This window comes from Carcharhinus amblyrhynchos, unplaced genomic scaffold, assembly GCF_965287045.1.
Source record: "Carcharhinus amblyrhynchos unplaced genomic scaffold, sCarAmb.v2.hapA scaffold_58, whole genome shotgun sequence".
NCBI lineage: Eukaryota > Metazoa > Chordata > Chondrichthyes > Carcharhiniformes > Carcharhinidae > Carcharhinus > Carcharhinus amblyrhynchos.
Genome location: NW_027649798.1, coordinates 1057730 through 1079988, shown reverse-complemented (window position 1 = coordinate 1079988; position 22259 = coordinate 1057730). Strand labels below are relative to the sequence as shown.

Sequence of the window (22259 nt, the reverse complement as noted above, 5' to 3'; positions counted from 1 at the left end):
TGTTTTTGTTTGTCACTCTTCTCACCAACAGAAACCTTTGACATTATCAGCCGGGTTCTTCAGTACGTGTCCGGAGCCAACATGTCCCATCAGCTGCCCATCTCTGAAGCCATGCTGACTTACAAACAGAAGAGGTGAGAGGATGAATTTGATGCTGTTTGCTTTCTCTGGGATCAGATTGCTGTAACCTGTAGGTGTCGAATCCATCTCAAAGCTGTACCAGACCTGACCCATCTCTTCCCACTTCAGCTATCAGTAAATACCTGGCCTCCAGCTTTCACTCCTAAAACCCGCTTGTGCAAGCAAGACTCAGAACAAAGATTCAGGTTTCCTTTCAATTGTTTAAGAAATTGCTTTCATTCCATTCAGGAATTGCAGTTAGCAAGTGTAGGTTCCATGCCCCCCAGTCCTTTCCTAAACAGAAGAAATGAGTTGTTATTTTCTAAAAGACTCAACAAAGTCCTTGTCACAATCCTATATTTTGATTTGATTTGATTTAGTATTGTCACATGTATTGACTTACAGTGAAAAGTATTGTTTCTTGCGTGCTGTACTGACAAAGCATGCTATTCATAGAGAAGGAAAGGAGAGGGCAGAATGTAGTGTTACAGTCGTAGCTAGGGTGTAGAGAAAAATCAACTTCATGCAAGATAAGTCCGTTCAAAAGTCTGACAGCAGGAGGGAAGAAGCTGTTCTTGAGTCGGTTGATACGTGACCTCAAACCTTTGTATCTTTTTCCCTATGGAAGAAGGTGGAAGAGAGAATGTCTGGGGTGCAGGGGACCCTTAATTATGCTGCCTGGTTTACTGAGGCAGCAGGAAATGTAGACAGATTCAATGGATGAGAGGCTGGTTTGTGTGATGGATTGGGCTACATTCACGACCTTTTGTAGTTCCTTGTGGTCTTGGGCAGAGCAGGAGCCCATACCAAGCTGTGATACAACCCGAAAGAATGCTTTCTATGGCGCACCTGTAAAAGTTGATGAGAGCCGCAGCTAACATGCTAAATTTCTTCCCTGTGACTGAGATACACTCTCTCAGACTTTCCACAGAGAGCACTCCCTCAGTAGTGACCCCCTGACAGTGCAGCACTCCTTCGGTACTGACCCTGTGGCAGTGCGGCACTCCCTCAGCACTGACACTCTGGCAGTGCGGCACTCCCTCAGCACTGACACTCTGACAGTGCGGCACTCCCTCAGTACTGACCCCCTGACAGTGCAGCACTCCTTCGGTACTGACCCTCTGGCAGTGCGGCACTCCCTCAGTACTGACCCTCTGACAGTGCGGCACTCCCTCAGTACTGACCCCTTGACAGTGCAGCACTCCTTCGGTACTGACCCTCTGGCAGTGCGGCACTCCCTCAGAACTGACCCTCTGACAGTGCAGCACTCCCTCAGCACTGACCCTCTGACAGTGCGGCACTTCCTCAGTGCGGCACTCCCTCAGCACTGACCCTCTGACAGTGCGGCACTCCCTCAGCACTGACCCTCTGACAGTGCGGTGCTTCCTCAGTACTGACCCTCTGACAGTGCGGCACTCCCGCACTCAACTCTGAATAGTGTGGATGAACAGAGGGATCTAGGTGTATGTACATAGATCCCTGAAAGTTGGGAATCAAGTAGATAGGGTTGTTAGGAAGGCATACGGTGTCTTGACGTTTATTGGTAGGGGGATTGAATTTAGGAGCCGCAGCGTCATGTTGCAACTGTACAAAACTCTGGTGCGGCCGCACTTGGAGTATTGTGTGCAGTTCTGGTCCCCACATTATAGGAAGGATGTGGAGGCTTTGGAGAGGGTGCAGAGGAGGTTTCCCAGGATGTTGCCTGGTATGGAGGGGAGGTCCTATGAGGAGAGACTGAGGGATTTGAGGTTGTTTTCGTTAGAAAGAAGGTAGCTACGAGGGGACCTTATTGAAACATATAAGATGATTAGAGGTTTAGATAGGGTGGATAGTGATAGCCTTTTTCCTCGGATGGAGAAAGCTAGCACGAGGGGGCATAGCTTTAAATTAAGGGGGGGTAGTTATAGGATGGATGTCAGGGGTAGGTTCTTTACCCAGAGGGTGGTGAGGGATTGGAATGCCCTGCCTGCTGCAGTTGTAAATGCGCCTAGTTTGGGGGCGTTTAAGAGATCCGTGGATAGGTTTATGGATGGAAAGGGTTTGGTTTACGTTAGAGGGTCATTGTTTTTTAACTGGTCGGTGCAACATCGTGGGCCGAAGGGCCTGTTCTACGCTGTAATGTTCAATGTTCTATGTTCTATGTTCCCTCAGCACTGACCCTCTGACAGTGCGGCGCTCCCTCTCTACTGACCCTCTGACAGTGTGGCACTCCCTCAGCACTGTCCCTCTGACAGTGCGGCACTCCCTCAGCACTGTCCCTCTGACAGTGCAGCACCCCCTCAGCACTGACGCTCTGACAGTGCGGCACTCCCTTAGCACTGACCCTCTTGACAGTGCGGCACTCCCTCAGCACTGACCCTCTGACAGTACGGCGCTCCCTCAGCACTGACCCTCTGACAGTGCGGCACTCCCTCAGCACTGACCCTCTGACAGTGCGGCACTCCCTCAGCACTGACCCTCTGACAGTGCGGCACTCCCTTAGCACTGACCCTCTTGACAGTGCAATCGTCAATAGCTCTTAAACTAAGCAAAGTAGATTTGATTCTGACCAGCAACTGAGTGACACGGAGAATGTCTCAGTTCCAGGGAGTTTTTTGTTTTGGATTATGTTCTTCTATCTGTACTACACCTGAAGCCTCGAGTAATAGTGTCTTAAATCCGCATTCAATAGAATGTCGTCCACATTTTCCTTTCATATCTTCCCCAATCTGTCAGTGAAGGAGACCACTTAAAAATTATTTACAGGCATCAGATAATGTAAGTAATTATACCAAAACTGAAAGCTCGCTGATTTCAGCCATTGCTCCTGAATGATAATGAGCCAAATTACCCTGTGCTCCACAGTGGACTATCTTCACTCGTCAGCCTTGTGGCTTGCTCAGTGATATTGCTACTCCCTTCGCTCGCTGACCAGAGTCACTCTCTTCTTCTTCTCCCTGTATTCTCAGGAAGAGGGATGGCTGTAACTGGGAATAAAATTGGGAGAGCTAGTGATCTAGAGAGATCAGTTTCACTGGGGTAGTTAGTGATCTAGTGAGATGGGATTCACTGGAAGAGTTAGTGATCTAGTGAGATGGATTTCACTGGGAGAGTTAGTGATCCAGAGAGATGGGATTCACTGGGGTAGTTAGTGATCTAGAGAGATGGGTTTCACTGGAGTAATTAGTGATCCAGAGAGATGGGTTTCACTGGGAGTTAGTGATCTAGAGAGATGGGTTTCACTGGGAGTTAGTGATCCAGAGAGATGGGATTCACTGGGGTAGTTAGTGATCCAGAGAGATGTGTTTTATTGGGAGAATAAGTGATCTACAGAGATGGGTTTCACTGGGAGAGTTAGTGATCTAGAGAGATGGGATTCACTGGGAGTTAGTGATCCAGAGAGATGGGATTCACTGGGAGTTAGTGATCTAGAGAGATGGGATTCACTGGGGTAGTTAGTGATCTAGAGAGATGGGTTTCACTGGAGTAGTTAGTGATCTAGTGAGATGGGATTCACTGGGAGAGTTAGTGATCTAGTGAGATGGATTTCACTGGGAGAGTTAGTGATCCAGAGAGATGGGTTTCACTGGGAGTTAGTGATCCAGAGAGATGGGTTTCACTGGGAGTTAGTGATCCAGAGAGATGGGTTTCACTGGGAGTTAGTGATCCAGAGAGATGGGATTCACTGGGGTAGTTAGTGATCTAGTGAGATGGGATTCACTGGGAGTTAGTGATCTAGAGAGATGGGATTCACTGGGGTAGTTGGTGATCTAGAGAGATGGGTTTCACTGGAGTAGTTAGTGATCTACAGAGATGGGATTCACTGGGAGAGTTAGTGATCTAGAGAGATGGGTTTCACTGGGGGAGTTGGTAATCTAGAGAGATAGCTTCACTGGGAGAGTTAGTGATCCAGAGAGATCGGTTTCATTGGAAAAGTCAGTGATCTAGAGAGATGGGTTCCACTGGGAGAGTTAGGGATCGAGTGAGATGGGTTTCACTGGGGAAGTTAGTGATCTAGAGAAATGGGATTCACTGGGAGAGTTAGTGATCTGAAGAGATGGTTTTCACTGGGAGAGTTAGTGATCGACAGAGATGGGTTTCACTGGAAGAGCTAGGGATCAAAAGAAATGGGTTTTACTGGGAGAGTTAGTGATCGAGAAAGATGGGTTTCATTGGATCATTAGTGATCGAGAAAGATGGGTTTCATTGGATCGTCAGTGATCTGGAGAAATGGGTTTCCCTGGGAGAATTAGTGGTTGACAGAGATGGGTTTCACTGGAAGAATTAGTGATCTAGAGAGATCGGTTTCACTGGGGGAGTTCATAATCTAGAGAAATGGGTTTCACTGGGAGAGTTAGTGATCTAGAGAGATGGGATTCACTGGGAGAGTTAGTGATCTCGAGATATTGCTTTGTTGTGATGCGTTCTGTGTACATATTGAAGCCTCTGTTTCACCAGTTTGTAAGCAGTCCAGATGTGAAATAGGTTACAGTCAAACCTGGCTTTGTGAGGCCTGAGCCTTGTATTTCGAGGAATCAGCATAAATAGTCTTCAGGCTGAGTTGGGAGGGTTGCACTGTTTTCCTCTGTCCTTCCACCAATCCATGGATCACAGCATACATTGATTGGTTTATTCTGCCTGCTTTAGAGCCAATGCTGTGAGTCTGTGAAAAACCTCTCCATATCCAGGATTCTTCAATAAACAACATTATAAAACCAAAACTAGTAGAAAAGCAAATCTCCCTGAATGAAATATGAACGTATAATAATTTCTCCTCCTAAATATTCTAACTCACTTGTGCACAGGTATGCACATACACACATGCATGCACACACGTGCAAGCACACACGTGCACGTGCCAACATGCACACATACACAACCCCACAGGCACACATATGCCCACATGCATATACACACGCTCACATACAAGAGTGCAAGCACATACACACACACGCCACACACATGTACATACGCACACATGCACACGCATGCATGCACACACGTGCGCACACACATAGACATATGCACATGCACACACACACTCATATACATGCACACGCACACACACATGCTCTCTCATATTCACACACACACATGCGCGCGCACACACACACACTCTCATACACGTGCGTGCACACACACACACTCTCATACACGTGCGCACAAACATGCTCACACACACACGCACATAAGAACATAAGAAATAGGAGCAGAAGTAGGCCATCTAGCCCTTCGAGCCTGACCCGCCATTCAATAAGATCATGGCTGATCTGAAGTGGATCAGTTCCACATTCCCGCTTTCTCCCCATAACCCTTAATTCCCTTGTCTATCAGAAATCTATCTACCCGTGTCTTAAATATATTTAGTGAGGTATCCTCCACCACTTCAACGGGCAGAGAATTCCAGAGAGACTCACCACCCTTTGAGTGAAGAAGTTCCTCCTCAACTCTGATCTAAACTGCACCCCCCCCCCAATTATTTTAAGGCTGTGCCCTCTGCTATCCTTTCTAAGCGGGAAGAATCCCTCTACCTCTACCCTATCTAGTCTCTTCATTATCTTATATGTCTCTATAAGATCCCCCCTCAGCCTTCTAAACTCCAACGAGTACAGACCCAGTCTATTCAATCTCTCTTCATAGTCCAACCCCCTCGTCTCCGGTATCAGCCTAGTGAACCTTCTCTGCACTCCCTCCAAGGCCAATATATCCTTTCGCAAGTGCGGCGACCAAAACTGCAAACAGTACTCCAGCTGCGGCCTCACCAGTGCCCTGTACAGTTGCAGCAAGACCTCCCTACTTTTATATTCAATCCCCCTCGCTATGAAGGCCAGCATTCCATTCGCCTTCTTGATCATCTGCTGCACCTGCAGACTGGGTTTTTGCGACTCATACACAAGGACCCCCAGGTCCCTCTGCACCGTAGCATGCTGCAGCTTTTCGCCCTTTAAATAGTAATCCCTCCTACTATTATTTCTACCTCACATATGCTAACGTTATATTCCATCACACACACACACACACGTGCACACACACACAAACACACACATGCACGCCAATGAACCAAATAGAGCAGTTGTGCCAGAGAGTGAATTGTTTGTGGTTTAAGGGATAAGAATTGATGATGTTTTCCAGCTTTTAAGAACATAAGAAATAGGAGCAGGAGTAGGCCATCTAGCCCTTCGAGCCTGCCCCGCCATTCAATTAGATCATGGCTGATTTGAAGTGGCTCAGTTCCACTTTCCCGCCTTCTCCCCATAACCCTTAATCCCCTTGCCTATCAAAAACCTATCAACCCGCGTCTTAAATATATTTAGCGAGGTAGCCTCCACCACTTCAACGGGCAGAGAATTCCAGAGATTCACCACTCTTTGAGTGAAGAAGTTCCTCCTCAACTCCGTAATAAACTGCCCCCCCCCCCCTTTATCTTGAGGCTGTGCCCTCTAGTCCTACTGTCCTTTCTGTGCGGGAAGAGCCTCTCCACCTCTACCCTATCCATCCCTTTCATGACCTTATACGTCTCAATGAGATCTCCCCTCATTCTTCTAAACTCTAACGAGTACAAGCCTAGTTTATTCGGCCTCTCCTCATAGCTCAACCCCCTCAACTCCGGTATCAGCCTAGTAAACCTCCTCTGCACTCCCTCCAAGGCCAAAATATCCTTACGTAAGTGCAGCGACCAAAACTGCACACAGTACTCCAGCTGCGGCCTCACCAGTGCCCTGTACAGTTGCAGCAAGACCTCCCTACTTTTATATTCAATCCCCCTCGCTATGAAGGCCAGCGTCCCATTCGCCTTCCTGACCACCTGCTGCACCTGCAGGCTGGGTTTTTGCGACTCATGTACAAGGACCCCGAGGTCCCTCTGCACCGTAGCATGCTGCAGTTTTTCGCCATGTAAGTAGTAGTCCTTCCTACCATTATTCCTACCAAAGTGGACAACTTCACACTTGCCAACATTAAATTCCATTTGCCAGTTCCTGGCCCATTCACCCAGCCTATCTAGATCCCTCTGCAGACTTTCCACACCCTCCGCACAATTTGCCGTTCCACCGATCTTGGTGTCATCAGCAAATTTCAACACCATACACTCGGTTCCCTCCTCCAGATCATCTATATAAATGGTAAGTAGCTGAGTCCACAGCACCGATCCCTGGGGCACTCCACTAGTCACCAACCGCCAATCCGAATAGCACCCATTGACCCCCACTCTCTGCCTCCTATTTGACAGCCAATCCCCTATCCACGCTAATACCCTACCCCCAACTCCATGCCCCCTAACCTTCTGTAACAACCTCTTGTGCGGCACCTTATCAAACGCCTTCTGAAAATCAAGAAACACCACATCCACCGGTTCCCCTCTATCCACCGCACTAGACACATCCTCACAGAATTCCAATAAATTCGTCAGACACGACTTCCCCTTAATGAAACCGTGCTGCGTCTGCTCTATCAAACAATTCTCCTCAAGATGCCTCGCTATTTTCTCCTTGATTACAGATTCAAGCATTTTACCTACAACAGACGTTAAACTAACCGGCCTATAATTCCCTGCCTTTTGCCTGCCACCCTTCTTAAACAACAACGTAATATTAGCCGTTTTCCAATCTTCCTGCACTTCCCCGGAATCCAACGAGGTTTGGAAAATAATCATCAAGGCATCCACTATCACCTCTGCCATTTCTTTCAGAACCCTTGGATGCGTTCCATCCGGTCCTGGGGACTTGTCCACAATCAGCCCCTCCAGTCTGTCGAGCACCGCCTCTCTAGTAACAATAATGTCATTCAGGCCCTCCAGTCCTACCACCTTTCCATTGCTAACACCCGGCAAACTATTCACGTCCTCCTCCGCCCAGTTGGTCTCTCAGCAACGGCCTGCTTCATCACTAAATGAAATTCATTGCCCCAGTTTAGAATTTTAACTTTTGGGCCAGACCTATCATTCTCCATAGCTACCTTAAAACTATGCCTAGATCCCTCGGTATGTTAACGCTTCTAAGCGTTCTGCCTTTTACTGTATACTTCCCTCCTGCATTAGACCTTCCAAAGTGCATCAGGTCACATTGTCTGGATTAAATTCCATTTGCCATTTCTCTGCCCAAGTATCCAGCCTGTCTCGATCCAATTCTATCCTCTGGCAATCCTCCTCACTATTCACACCTCCCCAATCTTTATGTCCACAATCCACAAATTATTAATCAGCCCACCAGCATCTCCTCCAAATCATTTATGTATATTACAAACAACAGGGGTCCCTGCACCAATCCCTGCGGAATACCACTGGTCACAGATTTCCAGTCAGAAGAACTCCCACTGTTACTCTCTGTCTTCCCTGACCAAGCCAGTTCTGTGCCCACCTTATCAGTTCACCATGGATCCCATCTGATTTCACCTTTACCAGTCTGCCATGAGGGACCTTGTCAAAGGCCTTGTTAAAATCCCTGCATACAATATCCACCACTCTCATCAACCTTCTTTGTCACTTTTGCAAAAAACTCGATCAAGTTAGTGGAACACAATCTCCTCTTCACAAAACCATGAAACCTATTGCTAATAAGTGCATATTTTTCCAAATCTGAGTAAATCCTATCCTTGAGAATCTTCTTAGGGGTGGTTCGGCGGTTAACACTACTGCCTCACAGGGAACCAGGTTCCATTCCCGGCTTGGGTCACTGTCTGTGTGGAGTTTGCACGTCCTCCCCGTGACTGTGTGGGTTTCCTCCGGGTGCTCCAGTTTCCTCCTACAGTTTAAAAATGTGAAGGTTAGGTGGATTGGCCATGCTAAATTGACCCTTAGTGTCAGGGGGACTAGCATGGGGTTATGGAGATAGGGCCTGGATGGGATTGTGGTCAGTGCAGACTCAGTGGGCCGAATGGCCTTCTGCACTGTAGTTTTGTATGATCTATGAACATTCTCCACTAATTTCCTACCACTGATGTAAGGCCTGTCATTTGCCAGATTATCTCTATTGCCCCTTGGCTATTCTGCAGTCCTTGGGTCATCTCCTGTGAGTAAAAATAACATGCAAAGATTTTGAACAAGGCCCCAGGAATTTCCTTCCTTGCCTCCCTCAGTATTCTGCAATATATTTTATCAGGTCCCTTAATACTTTTCAAAATGCCCACTACCAATGCCCATTGGGTCCTCATTGTCCACAGGGATAGTGCCAGAGGACTGGAGAGTGGCAAATGTTGTTCCTCTTCTCAAGAAAGGAAACAGGAATGACCCTGGTAATTATAGGCCAGTTAGTCTTACTTCAGTGGTCAGTAAGTTAATGGAAAGGGTCCTGAGAGATAGGATTTATGACCATTTGGAAAGATTCAGTTTAATCTGGGATAGTCAGCATGGTTTCATGAGGATAAGTTCTGCCTCACAAATTTGATTGAATTCCTTGAGGAGGTAACTAAGCGTGTGGACAAAGGTTGAGCAGTTGATGTCGTATACATGGATTTTACTAGAGCGTTTGATGAGGTTCCCCATGGTAGGCTCATGAAGAAGATAAGGATGTGTGGGATAGAAGAAAATTTGACCGATTGGATAAGTAACTGGCTGTCTCATGGAAGACAGAGGGTGGTGGTGGAGGAAAAATTTTCAAACTGGAGGCCAGTTACCAGCGGTGTACCACAGGGGTCAGTGCTGGGTCCTCTGCTATTTGTGATTTTTAACAATGACTTGGAAGAGGGGGCTGGAGGGTGGGTCAGCAAATTTGCTGATGACACCAAGATTGGTGGAGTAGTGGATGAGATGGAGGGCTCTTGCAGGTTGTAAAGAGACATTGATAGGATGCAGAGCTGGGTCGAAAAGTGGCAGATGGACTTTAACCCTGATAAGTGTGAGGTGATTCATTTTGGTCAGACAAACTTAAATGCGGATTACAGGGTCAACAGCAGGGTTCTGAGGAATGTGGAGGAACAGAGAGATCTTGGGGTTCATATCCTCATATCTCTGAAGGTTGCCACTCAAGTGGATAGAGCCATGAAGAAGGCTTATAGTGTGTTAGTGTTTATTAACAGGGGTTTGAGTTTAAGAGCCGTGGGGTTATGCTGCAACTATACCGGACCTTGGTGAGACCACATTTGGAAAATTGTGTTCAGTTCTGGTCACCTCACTATAAGAAGGATGTGGAAGCATTGGAGAGAGTGCAGAGGAGATTTACCAGGATGCTGCCTGGTTTGGAGGGTAGGTCTTATGAGGAAAGGTTGAGGGAGCTAGGGCTTTTCTCTTTGGAATGAAGGGAGATGAGAGACGACTTAATAGAGGTTTATAAGATGATGAGAGGGATTGATAGAGTCGACGTGCAGAGACTATTTCCTCAGGTGAATGTAGCTGTCACTAGGGGGCATAACTATAAGGTTCATGGTGGGAGATATAGGAGGGATGTCTAAGGTAGTTCTTCACTCGGAGAGTGGTTGGGGTGTGGAATACACTGCCTGCTGTGATAGTGGAGTCGGACACTTTAGGAACTTCCAAGCGGTTATTGGATAGGCACATGGAGCACTCCAGAATGATAGGGAGGGGATAGCTTGATCTTGGGATTGGACATAACTCGGCACAGCATTGAGGGCCAAAGGGCCTGTACTGTGCTGTCATGTTCTATGTTCTACCTCCTCCCTTTTTATCGCAAAATGTCCTGGAATGTCAACATCCTCCTTTCTACACTCACCATCCACCACATCCTTCTCCTTTGTGAATACTGATGTAAAGTACTCATTAAAGACCTCATCCACGTCATCTGGTTCCACACACAAAATCCCCCCAGAGTCCTTGAGTGGACCTATCCTTTCCTTAGCTACCCTCTTCATCCCTATATATGCATAAAAAACCTTGGGATTCTCTTTAATCCTGCCTACCAAGGACATTTCATGGCCCCTTTTACCTCTCCTAACTCCTTGCTTAAATTCTTTCCTGCTTCCTTTATATTTTTCGATTCCTGTCTTCAGTTTCCTAAACCATACGTATGCCTCCTTTTCCTTTTTGACTAAGCACACAATTTCATCTTATCATCCACGGTTCCTGGATCTTGCCATGCTTATTCTTCATTTTCACAGGACCATGTTGGTCCTGAATGCTAATCAACTGGGCTATAAAAGATTCCCACATGACAGATGTGGATTTACCCTCAAACAGCCACCCCCTGAGTCCCTGCCTAATATTGTCATAGTTAACCCTCCCCAAATTTCATACTTTCACCCGAGGACTCCTCTTATCTATTAATAACTTAAAACTTACGGAATTATGGTCACTGTTCCTGAAAGGCTCTATAGAGCTGCAGACAGACACACTGTGAGCAGCAGCGAGGATAAAGCTGGGGGAGTGGAGGTAGACCAGCTGCATGTTTTATTCCTGAATCAAGTGTATATTTGTTATTTTCACAATAACTGACTTGTAATGCACTGCAAATTGTGTTTCATTTTCTCCACCTTCAGCCTTTTAATCATTGATATCTCTGGGTAAATTTTTATACTTTGTTTTTAATTTTCTTGTGCACCAAGGAAGAGAAGCCTATATTTTGATTTTTATATAAGGTACCTGCCTGTATGTATGTGTGTGTGACACACCTGTCTTGTCTACATGTCAGACCATGATCTTTTGTTCTTTCGCTTGTCTTCTTTATGTTAATAATCTGATTTTGAGTGGTTAATCTGCCGCTGCCTCTGTACTGTGGCTTATGTAGAATTTGTCACGACTTTAGCAGGCTTTGTGTGTGTGGAGATGGTGACTATGTATTCTCCAGTTCTCTGCCAGTCGGCCCAGTGCAGCATTGAGCACCGGACCCCAGCTGCAGTCACTTAGACAATATAGGAAGGTCCAGAGTGTCACATTGAAGTGTTGGAACTGGAACAGAAACACAGGAACAGGAAGAGGCCATTCAGCCCCTCAAACCTCTCACCATTCAATGAGTTCATGGCCTTCCTTGCAGACTAGCTCCATCTACTGTCTTTGTCCCGATAACCTTTGATTAAGAGACATTTATCAATCCCAGATTGAAAAGTGACAATTGATCCAGCATCAATTATTGATGTGGAAGACAGTTCCAAGCTTCTACCACCATTTATAGAAACCATAGAAAATTACAGCTCAGAAACAGGCCTTTTGGCCCTTCTTGTCTGTGCTGAACCATTTTTCTGCCTAGACCCACTGACCTGCGCCTGGACCATATCCCTCCACACCCCTCTCATCCATGAACCTGTCCAAGTTTTTCTTAAATGTTAAAAGTAAGCCCACATTTACCACTTTATCCGGCAGCTCATTCCACACTCCCACCACTCTCTGTGTGAAGAAGCCCCCCTAATATTCCCTTTAAACTTTTCTCCTTTCACCCTTAACCATGCCCCCTGTTTTTTACTCCCCTAGCCTCAGTGGAAAATGCCTGCTTGCATTCACTCTATCTATACCCATGTGCAGAAGTGTTTCCTCATTTCACTTAAAGAACAAAGTACAAAGAACAGTACAGCACAGAAACAGGCCCTTGGGCCCTCCAAGCCTGCACCGACCATGATGCCTGCATAAACTAAAACCGTATGTACTTATAGAGTCCATATCCTTCCATTCCCATCCTTTTCATGTATCTGTCTAGTTGCCCCTTAAATGCTGCTATCGTACCTGCTCCCACCCCTTCCCTGGGCAGCGTGTTCCAGACACTCACCACCCTCTGTGTAAAAACTTGCCTCGCACATCTCCTCTAAACTTTTCCCCACGTATCTTAAACCAATGTCTCCTAGTACTTGACATTTCTACCTAGGAAAGAGCTTCTGACTATCCACTCTGTCCATGCCACTCATAAGCTTGTAAACCTTTATCAGGCTGCCCCACAACCTCTGTCATTCCAGTGAGAACAAATCGAGTTTATCGAACCTCTCCTCACAGCTAAGAACAGGGACCCGAAAGGTCAGGTTCCAATCAGCTCATCCTGTGGAAATTTATCTTAGTAGCTTCAAGATGATTCTCAAATATATTAACCTCCCTTTCCCCTCATTCATTTCAATTTTCACACTTTATTAAGCCATTCTAATGAGAGTGCTAAGGGGTAAGGCACACACACACAGCAAATAAGCTGCCCTATGCGAGAGCAGCAGAGTGGGCAGACTCCTGGTTTCATTCCAATGTTAGAGTCATAGATAAGGTTCATAAATCCCTGAATTGTGTCTATTAGAGATAGCCAGCTGTGTGTGTTAGAGATACCCAGCTGTGTCTATTAGAGATACCCAGCTGCGTCTATTAGAGATACCCAGCTGTGTGTGTCAGAGATACCCAGCTGTGTGTGTCAGAGATACCCAGCTGTGTGTGTCAGAGATACCCAGCTGTGTGTGTCAGAGATACCCAGCTGTGTGTGTCAGAGATACCCAGCTGTGTGTGTCAGAGATACCCAGCTGTGTGTGTCAGAGATACCCAGCTGTGTGTGTCAGAGATACCCAGCTGTGTGTGTCAGAGATACCCAGCTGTGTGTGTCAGAGATACCCAGCTGTCTGTGTCAGAGATACCCAGCTGTCTGTGTCAGAGATACCCAGCTGTCTGTGTCAGAGATACCCAGCTGTCTGTGTCAGAGATACCCAGCTGTGTGTGTCAGAGATATGATGTGGAGATGCCGGCGTTGGACTGGGGTAAACACAGTAAAAAGTCTGACAACACCAGGTTTTAGTCCAACCGATTTATTTGATAGTAAACGCACAAGCTTTCGAGGTTTCCCTCTTCATCAGGTGAAGAGGTGGATGGGGGTAAGGCAGTGGACGTGGTGTATATAGAACATAGAACATAGAACATAGAACATTACAGCGCAGAACAGGCCCTTCGGCCCACGATGTTGCGCCGACCAGTTACAAAAACAATGACCCACTAGCCTATACCAATCCCTTTTCGTCCATAAACCTATCCAGAGATCTCTTAAACGCCCCCAAACTAGACGCATCTACAACTGCAGCAGGCAGGGCATTCCAATCCCTCACCACCCGCTGGGTAAAGAACCTACCCCTGACATCCGTCCTGTAGCTACCCCCCCTTAATTTAAAGTCATGCCCCCTCGTGCTAGCTTTCTCCATCCGAGGAAAAAGGCTATCACTATCCACCCTATCTAAACCCCTAATCATCTTATATGTTTCAATAAGATCCCCTCTTAGCCGCCTTCTTCCCAACGAAAACAACCCTAGATCCCTCAGTCTCTCCTCATAGGACCTCCCCACCATACCAGGCAACATCCTAGTAAACCTCCTCTGCACCTTCTCCAACGCCTCCACATCCTTCTTGTAATGCGGGGACCAGAACTGCACACAGTACTCCAAGTGCGGCCGCACTAGAGTAGTGTACAGTTGCAACATTACACTGCGACTCCTAAATTCAATCCCCCTACCAATAAACGCCAAGACACCGTACGCCTTCTTGACAACCTTATCTACTTGATTCCCAACTTTCAGGGATCTATGTACACACACACCTAGATCCCTCTGTTCATCCACACTATTCAAAGTCCTCCCGTTAGCCCTATACTCGACACATCTGTTGCTCCTACCAAAGTGAATTACCTCACACTTCTCCGCATTAAATTCCATCCGCCACCTCTCGGCCCAGCTCTGCAACCTATCTAAGTCTCCCTGCAGACTATGACACCCTTCCTCACAATCTACCACACCTCCAACTTTGGTGTCATCAGCAAATTTACTAATCCACCCAACTATACCCTCATCCAGATCATTAATAAAAATTACAAACAACAGTGGCCCCAAAACAGATCCCTGAGGCACACCACTCGTAACTGCACTCCATGATGAATATTTACCATCCACCACCACCCTCTGTCTCCTATCTGATAGCCAATTCCTGATCCAACTTCCTAGATTACCCACAATCCCATACATCTGCATTTTCTGCAGAAGCCTACCATGGTGAACCTTATCGAACGCCTTACTAAAATCCATGTATACCACGTCAACTGCCTTACCCCCATCCACCTCTTTGGTCACCTATATGGATTTTAGTAAGGCATTTGATAAGGTTCACCATGGTAGGCTTCTGCACAAAATGCAGATGTATGGGATTGGGGGTGATCTAGGGAACTGGATTAGGAATTGGCTAGCGGACAGGAGACAGAGGGTAGTGGTTGACGGTAAATATTCATCATGGAGTTCGGTTACAAGTGGTGTGCCTCAGGGATCTGTGTTGGGGCCACTGCTGTTTGTGATTTTTATTAATGATCTGGATGAGGGTATAGTTGGGTGGATCAGTAAATTTGCTGATGACACCAAAGTCGGAGGTGTGGTAGATAGTGAGGAAGGGTGTCATAGTTTGCAGGAAGACTTAGACAGGTTGCAGAGCTGGGCCGAGAGGTGGCGGATGGAGTTTAATGCAGAGAAATGTGAGGTAATTCACTTTGGTAGGAATAACAGATGTGTTGAGTATAGGGCTAACGGGAAGACTTTGAATAGTGTGGAGGAGCAGAGGGATCTAGGTGTATGTGTACATAGATCCCTGAAAGTTGGGAATCAAGTAGATAAGGTTCTTAAGAAGGCATACAGTGTCTTGGCGTTTATTGGTAGGGGGATTGAATTTAGGAGTCGTAGCGTTATGTTGCAACTGTACACAACTCTGGTGCGGCCGCACTTGGAGTATTGTGTGCAGTTCTGGTCCCCACATTACAGGAAGGATGTGGAGGCTTTGGAGAGGGTGCAGAGGAGGTTTACCAGGATGTTGCCTGGTATGGAGGGGAGATCCTATGAGGAGAGGCTGAGGGATTTGGGGTTGTTTTCGCTGGAAAGAAGGCGGCTAAGAGGGGATCTTATTGAAACATATAAGATGATTAGAGGTTTAGATAGGGTGGATAGTGATAGCCTTTTTCCTCTGATGGAAAAATCTAGCACGAGGGGGCATGGCTTTAAACTAAGGGGGGGTAGTTATAGGACAGATGTCAGGGGTAGGTTCTTTACCCAGAGGGTGGTGAGGGATTGGAATGCCCTGCCTGCTGCAGTTGTAAATGCGCCTAGTTTGGGGGCGTTTAAGAGGTCTGTGGATAGGTTTATGGACGAAAAGGGATTGGTTTAGGTTAGTGGGTCATTGTTGTTTTTTTTAAACTGGTCGGCGCAACATCGTGGGCCGAAGGGCCTGTTCTGCGCTGTAATGTTCTATGTTCTATGTTCTATGAATGGAGAGTTCTGGCCTCAGACAGAGCATATAAAGCACAGACAGTTTAGAGATTACTGATTAGAATGCGAATCTTTACACCTAACCTGCTGTTCAAGTCCTAAAGTGGCCAACAATGTGAGTGGAAGGAGCACTGATCACAGGTTAAAGAGATGTGTATTGTCTTCAGACAGCACAGTGAGTGAGGTTTTGCAAACCCAGGCAAGTCACGGGGGTTACAGATAGAGTGACATGAACCCAAGATCCCTGTTGAGACCGTCCTCATGTGTGCGGAACTTGGCTATCAGTCTCTGCTCAGCGACTCTGCGCTGTCGTGTGTCGTGAAGACCGCCTTGGAGAATGCTTACCCGAAGGTCAGAGGCTGAATGCCCGTGACCACTGAAGTGTTCGCCAACAGGAAGGGAACAGTCTTGCTTGGTGATTGTCGAGCGATGTTCATTCATCTGTTGTCGTAGCGTCTGCATGGTCTCCCCAATGTACCATGCTTCGGGACATCCTTTCTTGCAACGTATCAGGTAGACAATGTTGGCCGAGTTGCAAGAGTATTTATCGTGTACCTAGTGGATAGTATTCTCACGTGTGATGATGGTATCCATGTCGATGATCCGGCATGTCTTGCAGAGGTTGCTGTGGCAAGGTTGTGTGGTGTTGTGGTCACTGTTCTCCTGAAGACTGGGTAGCTTGCTGCAAACAATGGTCTGTTTGAGGTTGTGTGGTTGTCTGAAGGCAAGAAGTGGGGGTGTGGGGATGGCCCTGGCGAGATGTTCGTCTTCATCAATGATATGTTGAAGACTCTGGAGAGGAGATCGGTGCGGTTTTTCGCTGTGGCACATCGGAACTGTCGATCTATGAGTCGAGCGCCATATCCTGTTCTTAAGAGGGCATCTTCCAGCGTCTGGAGGTGTCTGTCACAATCCTCCTCATCTGAGCAGATCCTGTGTATACGGAGGGCTTGTCCATAGGGGATGGCTTCCTTAACATGTTTAGGGTGGAAGCTGGAGAAGTGGAGCATTGTGCGATTGTCTGTGGGCTTGCGGTACAGGACCACAATGTCTTCACCTTCAACAACCAGTTTTTCATCCAGACACACGGAACAGCCATGGGGACCAAATTTGCACCTCAATATGCCAACATCTTCATACACAGGTTCGAACAAGACTTCTTCACTGCACAGAATCTTCAACCGATGCTATACACTAGACACATCGATGACATTTTCTTCCTTTGGCCTCATGGTGAACAATCACTGAAACAACTATATGATGATATCAACAAATTCCACCCCACCATCAGACTCACCATGGACTATTCCCCAGAATCAGTTGCATTCTTGGACACATGCATCTCCATTAAGGACGATCACCTCAGCACCTCACTGTACCGCAAGCTCACAGACAATCTCACAATGCTCCACTTCTCCAGCTTCCACCCTAAACATGTTAAAGAAGCCATCCCCTATGGACAAGCCCTCCGTATATACAGGATTTGCTCAGATGAGGAGGATCGTGACAGACACCTCCAGACGCTGAAAGATGCCCTCTTAAGAACAGGATACGGCGCTCGACTCATAGATCGACAGTTCCAATGTGCCACAGCGAAAAATCGCACCGATCTCCTCAGAAGACAAACACGGGACACAGTGGACAGAGTACACTTTGTCGTCCAGTACTTCCCTGGAGCGGAGAAGCTACGACATCTTCTCCAGAGTCTTCAACATATCATTGATGAAGACGAACATCTCGCCGGGGCCATCCCCACACCCCCACTTCTTGCCTTCAGACAACCACACAACCTCAAACAGACCATTGTTCGCAGCAACCTACCCAGTCTTCAGGAGAACAGTGACCACAACACCACACAACCTTGCCACAGCAACCTCTGCAAGACATGCCGGATCATCGACATGGATACCATCATCACACGTGAGAATACCATCCACCAGGTACGTGGTAAATACTCTTGCAACTCGGCCAACATTGTCTACCTGATACGTTGCAAGAAAGGATGTCCCGAAGCATGGTACATTGGGGAGACCATGCAGACGCTACGACAACGGATGAATGAACATCGCTTGACAATCACCAGGCAAGACTGTTCCCTTCCTGTTGGTGAACACTTCAGTGGTCACGGGCATTCAGCCTCTGACCTTCGGGTAAGCATTCTCCAAGGCGGCCTTCACGACACACGACAGCGCAGAGTCACTGAGCAGAGACTGATAGCCAAGTTCCGCACACATGAGGACGGTCTCAACAGGGATCTTGGGTTCATGTCACACTATCTGTAACCCCCATGACTTGCCTGGGTTTGCAAAACCTCACTTACTGTACTGTCTGGAGACAATACACATCTCTTTAACCTGTGATCAGTGCTCCTTCCACTCACATTGTCGGCCACTTTAGGACTTGAACAGCAGGTTAGGTGTAAAGATTCACATTCTAATCAGTAATCTCTAAACTGTCTGTGCTTTATACGCTCTGTCTGAGGCCAGAACTCTCCATTCACCTGACGAAGAGGGAAACCTTGAAAGCTTGTGCGTTTACTATCAAATAAATCGGTTGGACTAAAACCTGGTGTTGTCAGACTCTTTACTCTGTTAGAGATACCCAGCTGTGTCTGTTAGAGATACCCAGCCGTGTGTGTCAGAGATACCCAGCTGCGTCTGTTAGAGATACCTAGCCGTGTGTGTCAGAGATACCCAGCTGTGTGTGTCAGAGATACCCAGCTGTGTGTGTCAGAGATACCCAGCTGTGTGTGTCAGAGATACCCAGCTGTGTGTGTCAGAGGTACCCAGCCGTGTCTGTTAGAGATACCCAGCTGTGTCTGTCAGAGATACCCAGCTGTGTCTGTTAGAGATACCCAGCCGTGTCTGTTAGAGATACCCAGCCGTGTCTGTTAGAGATACCCAGCCGTGTCTGTTAGAGATACCCAGCCGTGTCTGTTAGAGATACCCAGCCGTGTCTGTTAGAGATACCCAGCCGTGTCTGTTAGAGATACCCAGCCGTGTCTGTTAGAGATACCCAGCCGTGTCTGTTAGAGATACCCAGCCGTGTCTGTTAGAGATACCCAGCCGTGTCTGTTAGAGATACCCAGCCGTGTCTGTTAGAGATACCCAGCCGTGTCTGTCAGAGATACCCAGCTGTGTCTGTCAGAGATACCCAGCTGTGTATGTCAGAGATACCCAGCCGTGTCTGTTAGAGATACCCAGCTGTGTCTGTCAGAGATACCCAGCTGTGTCTGTCAGAGATACCCAGCCGTGTCTGTTAGAGGTACCCAGCCGTGTCTGTCAGAGATACCCAGCCGTGTCTGTTAGAGATACCCAGCTGCGTCTGTTAGAGATACCTAGCCGTGTGTGTCAGAGATACCCAGCTGTGTCTGTCAGAGATACCCAGCCGTGTCTGTCAGAGATACCCAGCCGTGTCTGTCAGAGATACCCAGCCGTGTCTGTCAGAGATACCCAGCCGTGTCTGTCAGAGGTACCCAGCCGTGTGTGTTGGAGATCTCCTCTTTTGTTTGTTACCTGTCCTGAACCTTGTTCTCAGTAACTGTCATGACAAATTTTACAGTGTCGTACATTTTGTTCTGTATTTTAGAACATGTAATTCTGCAGACATTATGTGTTCTTAGATCTGTATTTTACTGCAGCAACACTCTGACGGTGGGTGATCTGGGGAGCGAGATACACAGGGACTCTGGAGGAATGCTCTGTGACGGTGGGTGATCTGGGGAGGGAGATACGCAGGGACTCGCTGGGGGAATGCTCTGTGACGGTGGATGATCTGGGGAGGGAGATACACAGGGACTCTGGAGGAATGCTCTGTGACGGTGGGTGATCTGGGGAGGGAGATACACAGGGACTCTGGAGGAATGCTCTGTGACGGTGGGTGATCTGGGGAGGGAGATACACAGGGACTCACTGGAGGAATGCTCTGTGACGGTGGGTGATCTGGGGAGGGAGATACACAGGGACTCACTGGGGGAATGCTGTGTGACGGTGGATGATCTGGGGAGGGAGATACACAGAGACTCGCTGGGGGATAGCTCACTGTAGAAGATATTGTACTGTAGATCATATTGAGGCAATAATTGTGTTGTGACACAGAATAGTGGGTCAAGTCTTCTCTTGTCTTCATTTAAGTCACCAACTTCTCGCTCTCACCCATTCACTCACACACTCACTGTCACTCACTCACACACTCACTCTCACTGTCACTCACTCACACACTCACTCTCACTGTCACTCACTCTCACTATAACTCACTCGCTGTCACTCTGTCACTGTAACTCACTCGCTGTCACTGTCACTCACTCACAGTAACTCACTCGCTGTCACTGTCACTCACTGTCACTGTAACTCACTTGCTGTCACTCGCTGTCACTGTCACTATCACTCACTGTCACTGTAACTCGCTGTCACTGTAACTCACTCGCTGTCACTCTGTCACTCACTGTCACTGTAACTCACTCGCTGTCACTCTGTCACTGTAACTCACTCGCTGTCACTCACTCGCTATCACTGTCACTCACTGTCACTCACTGTAACTCACTCGCTGTCACTGTCACTCACTGTCACTGTAACTCACTTGCTGTCACTCGCTGTCACTGTCACTGTCACTCGCTGTCACTGTCACTTGCTGTCACTATCACTCACTGTCACTGTAACTCGCTGTCACTGTAACTCACTCGCTGTCACTGTCACTCACTCGCTGTCACTGTCACTCACTGCTCACTGTTGCTCACTGTCACTGTCGCTCACTCTCACTGTCACTCACTGTAACTCACTTGCTCTCACTGTCACTCACTGTCACTGTAACTCACTCGCTTTCACTGTCACTGTCGCTCACTCTCACTGTCGCTCACTCTCACTGTCGCTCACTCTCACTGTCGCTCACTCTCACTGTCGCTCACTGTCACTGTCGCTCACTGTCACTGTCGCTCACTCTCACAGTCGCTCACTCTCACTGTTGCTCACTGTAACTCACTTGCTCTCACTGTCACTCACTGTCACTGTAACTCACTCGCTGTCACTGTCGCTCACTCTCAGTGTCACCCACTGTAACTCACTCGCTTTCACTGTCACTGTCGCTCACTCTCACTGTCACTCACTGTAACTCACTCACTGTCACTGTCGCTCACTCTCACTGTCACTCACTGTAACTCACTCGCTGTCACTGTAACTCACTGTCACTAACTCACTCACTGTCACTCACTGACATTCACTGTCACTCTCACTGACACTCACTGTCACGGCCGCTCACTGTCACGGCCGCTCACTGTCACGGCCGCTCACTGTCACGGCCGCTCACTGTCACGGCCGCTCACTGTCACTGTCACTCACTGTCACTGTCACTGACACTCACTGTCACGGCCGCTCACTGTCACTGACACTCACTGTCACGGCCGCTCACTGTCACTGACACTCACTGTCACTGCCGCTCACTGTCACTGACACTCACTGTCACTGCCGCTCACTCTCACTGTCACTGCCGCTCACTGTCACGGCCGCTCACTGTCACTGACACTCACTGTCACTGCCGCTCACTGTCACTGACACTCACTGTCACGGCCGCTCACTGTCACGGCCGCTCACTGTCACTGACACTCACTGTCACTGACACTCACTGTCACTGCCACTCACTGTCACGGCCGCTCACTGTCACTGCCGCTCACTGTCACTGACACTCACTGTCACGGCCGCTCACTGTCACGGCCGCTCACTGTCACGGCCGCTCACTGTCACTGACACTCACTGTCACGGCCGCTCACTGTCACTGCCGCTCACTGTCACTGCCGCTCACTGACACTGACACTCACTGTCACTGCCGCTCACTGTCACTGCCGCTCACTGTCACTGACACTCACTGTCACTGACACTCACTGTCACTGCCGCTCACTGTCACGGCCGCTCACTGTCACTGACACTCACTGTCACTGACACTCACTGTCACTGACACTCACTGTCACTGCCGCTCACTGTCACGGCCGCTCACTGTCACGGCCGCTCACTGTCACGGCCGCTCACTGTCACTGACACTCA

The 22259-nt window shown here is 47.9% G+C and overlaps 1 protein-coding gene across 4 annotated transcripts in view; it reads left to right on the top strand.

Annotated features, from left to right (window-relative positions):
- Positions 1–22259, top strand: part of LOC145337674 (phosphofurin acidic cluster sorting protein 2-like) — a 489510-nt gene that overhangs the window by 381729 nt on the left and 85522 nt on the right. For 2 of the 4 annotated variants that reach the window (XM_080182492.1, XM_080182493.1), the window contains exons 18-19: positions 32–134; positions 11590–11622. In XM_080182492.1, coding sequence (XP_080038618.1) covers positions 32–134; positions 11590–11622 — 136 coding nt within the window. The remainder of the gene's footprint in view (positions 1–31; positions 135–11589; positions 11623–22259) is intronic. The other 2 variants (XM_080182494.1, XM_080182495.1) reach the window with 1 other exon arrangement.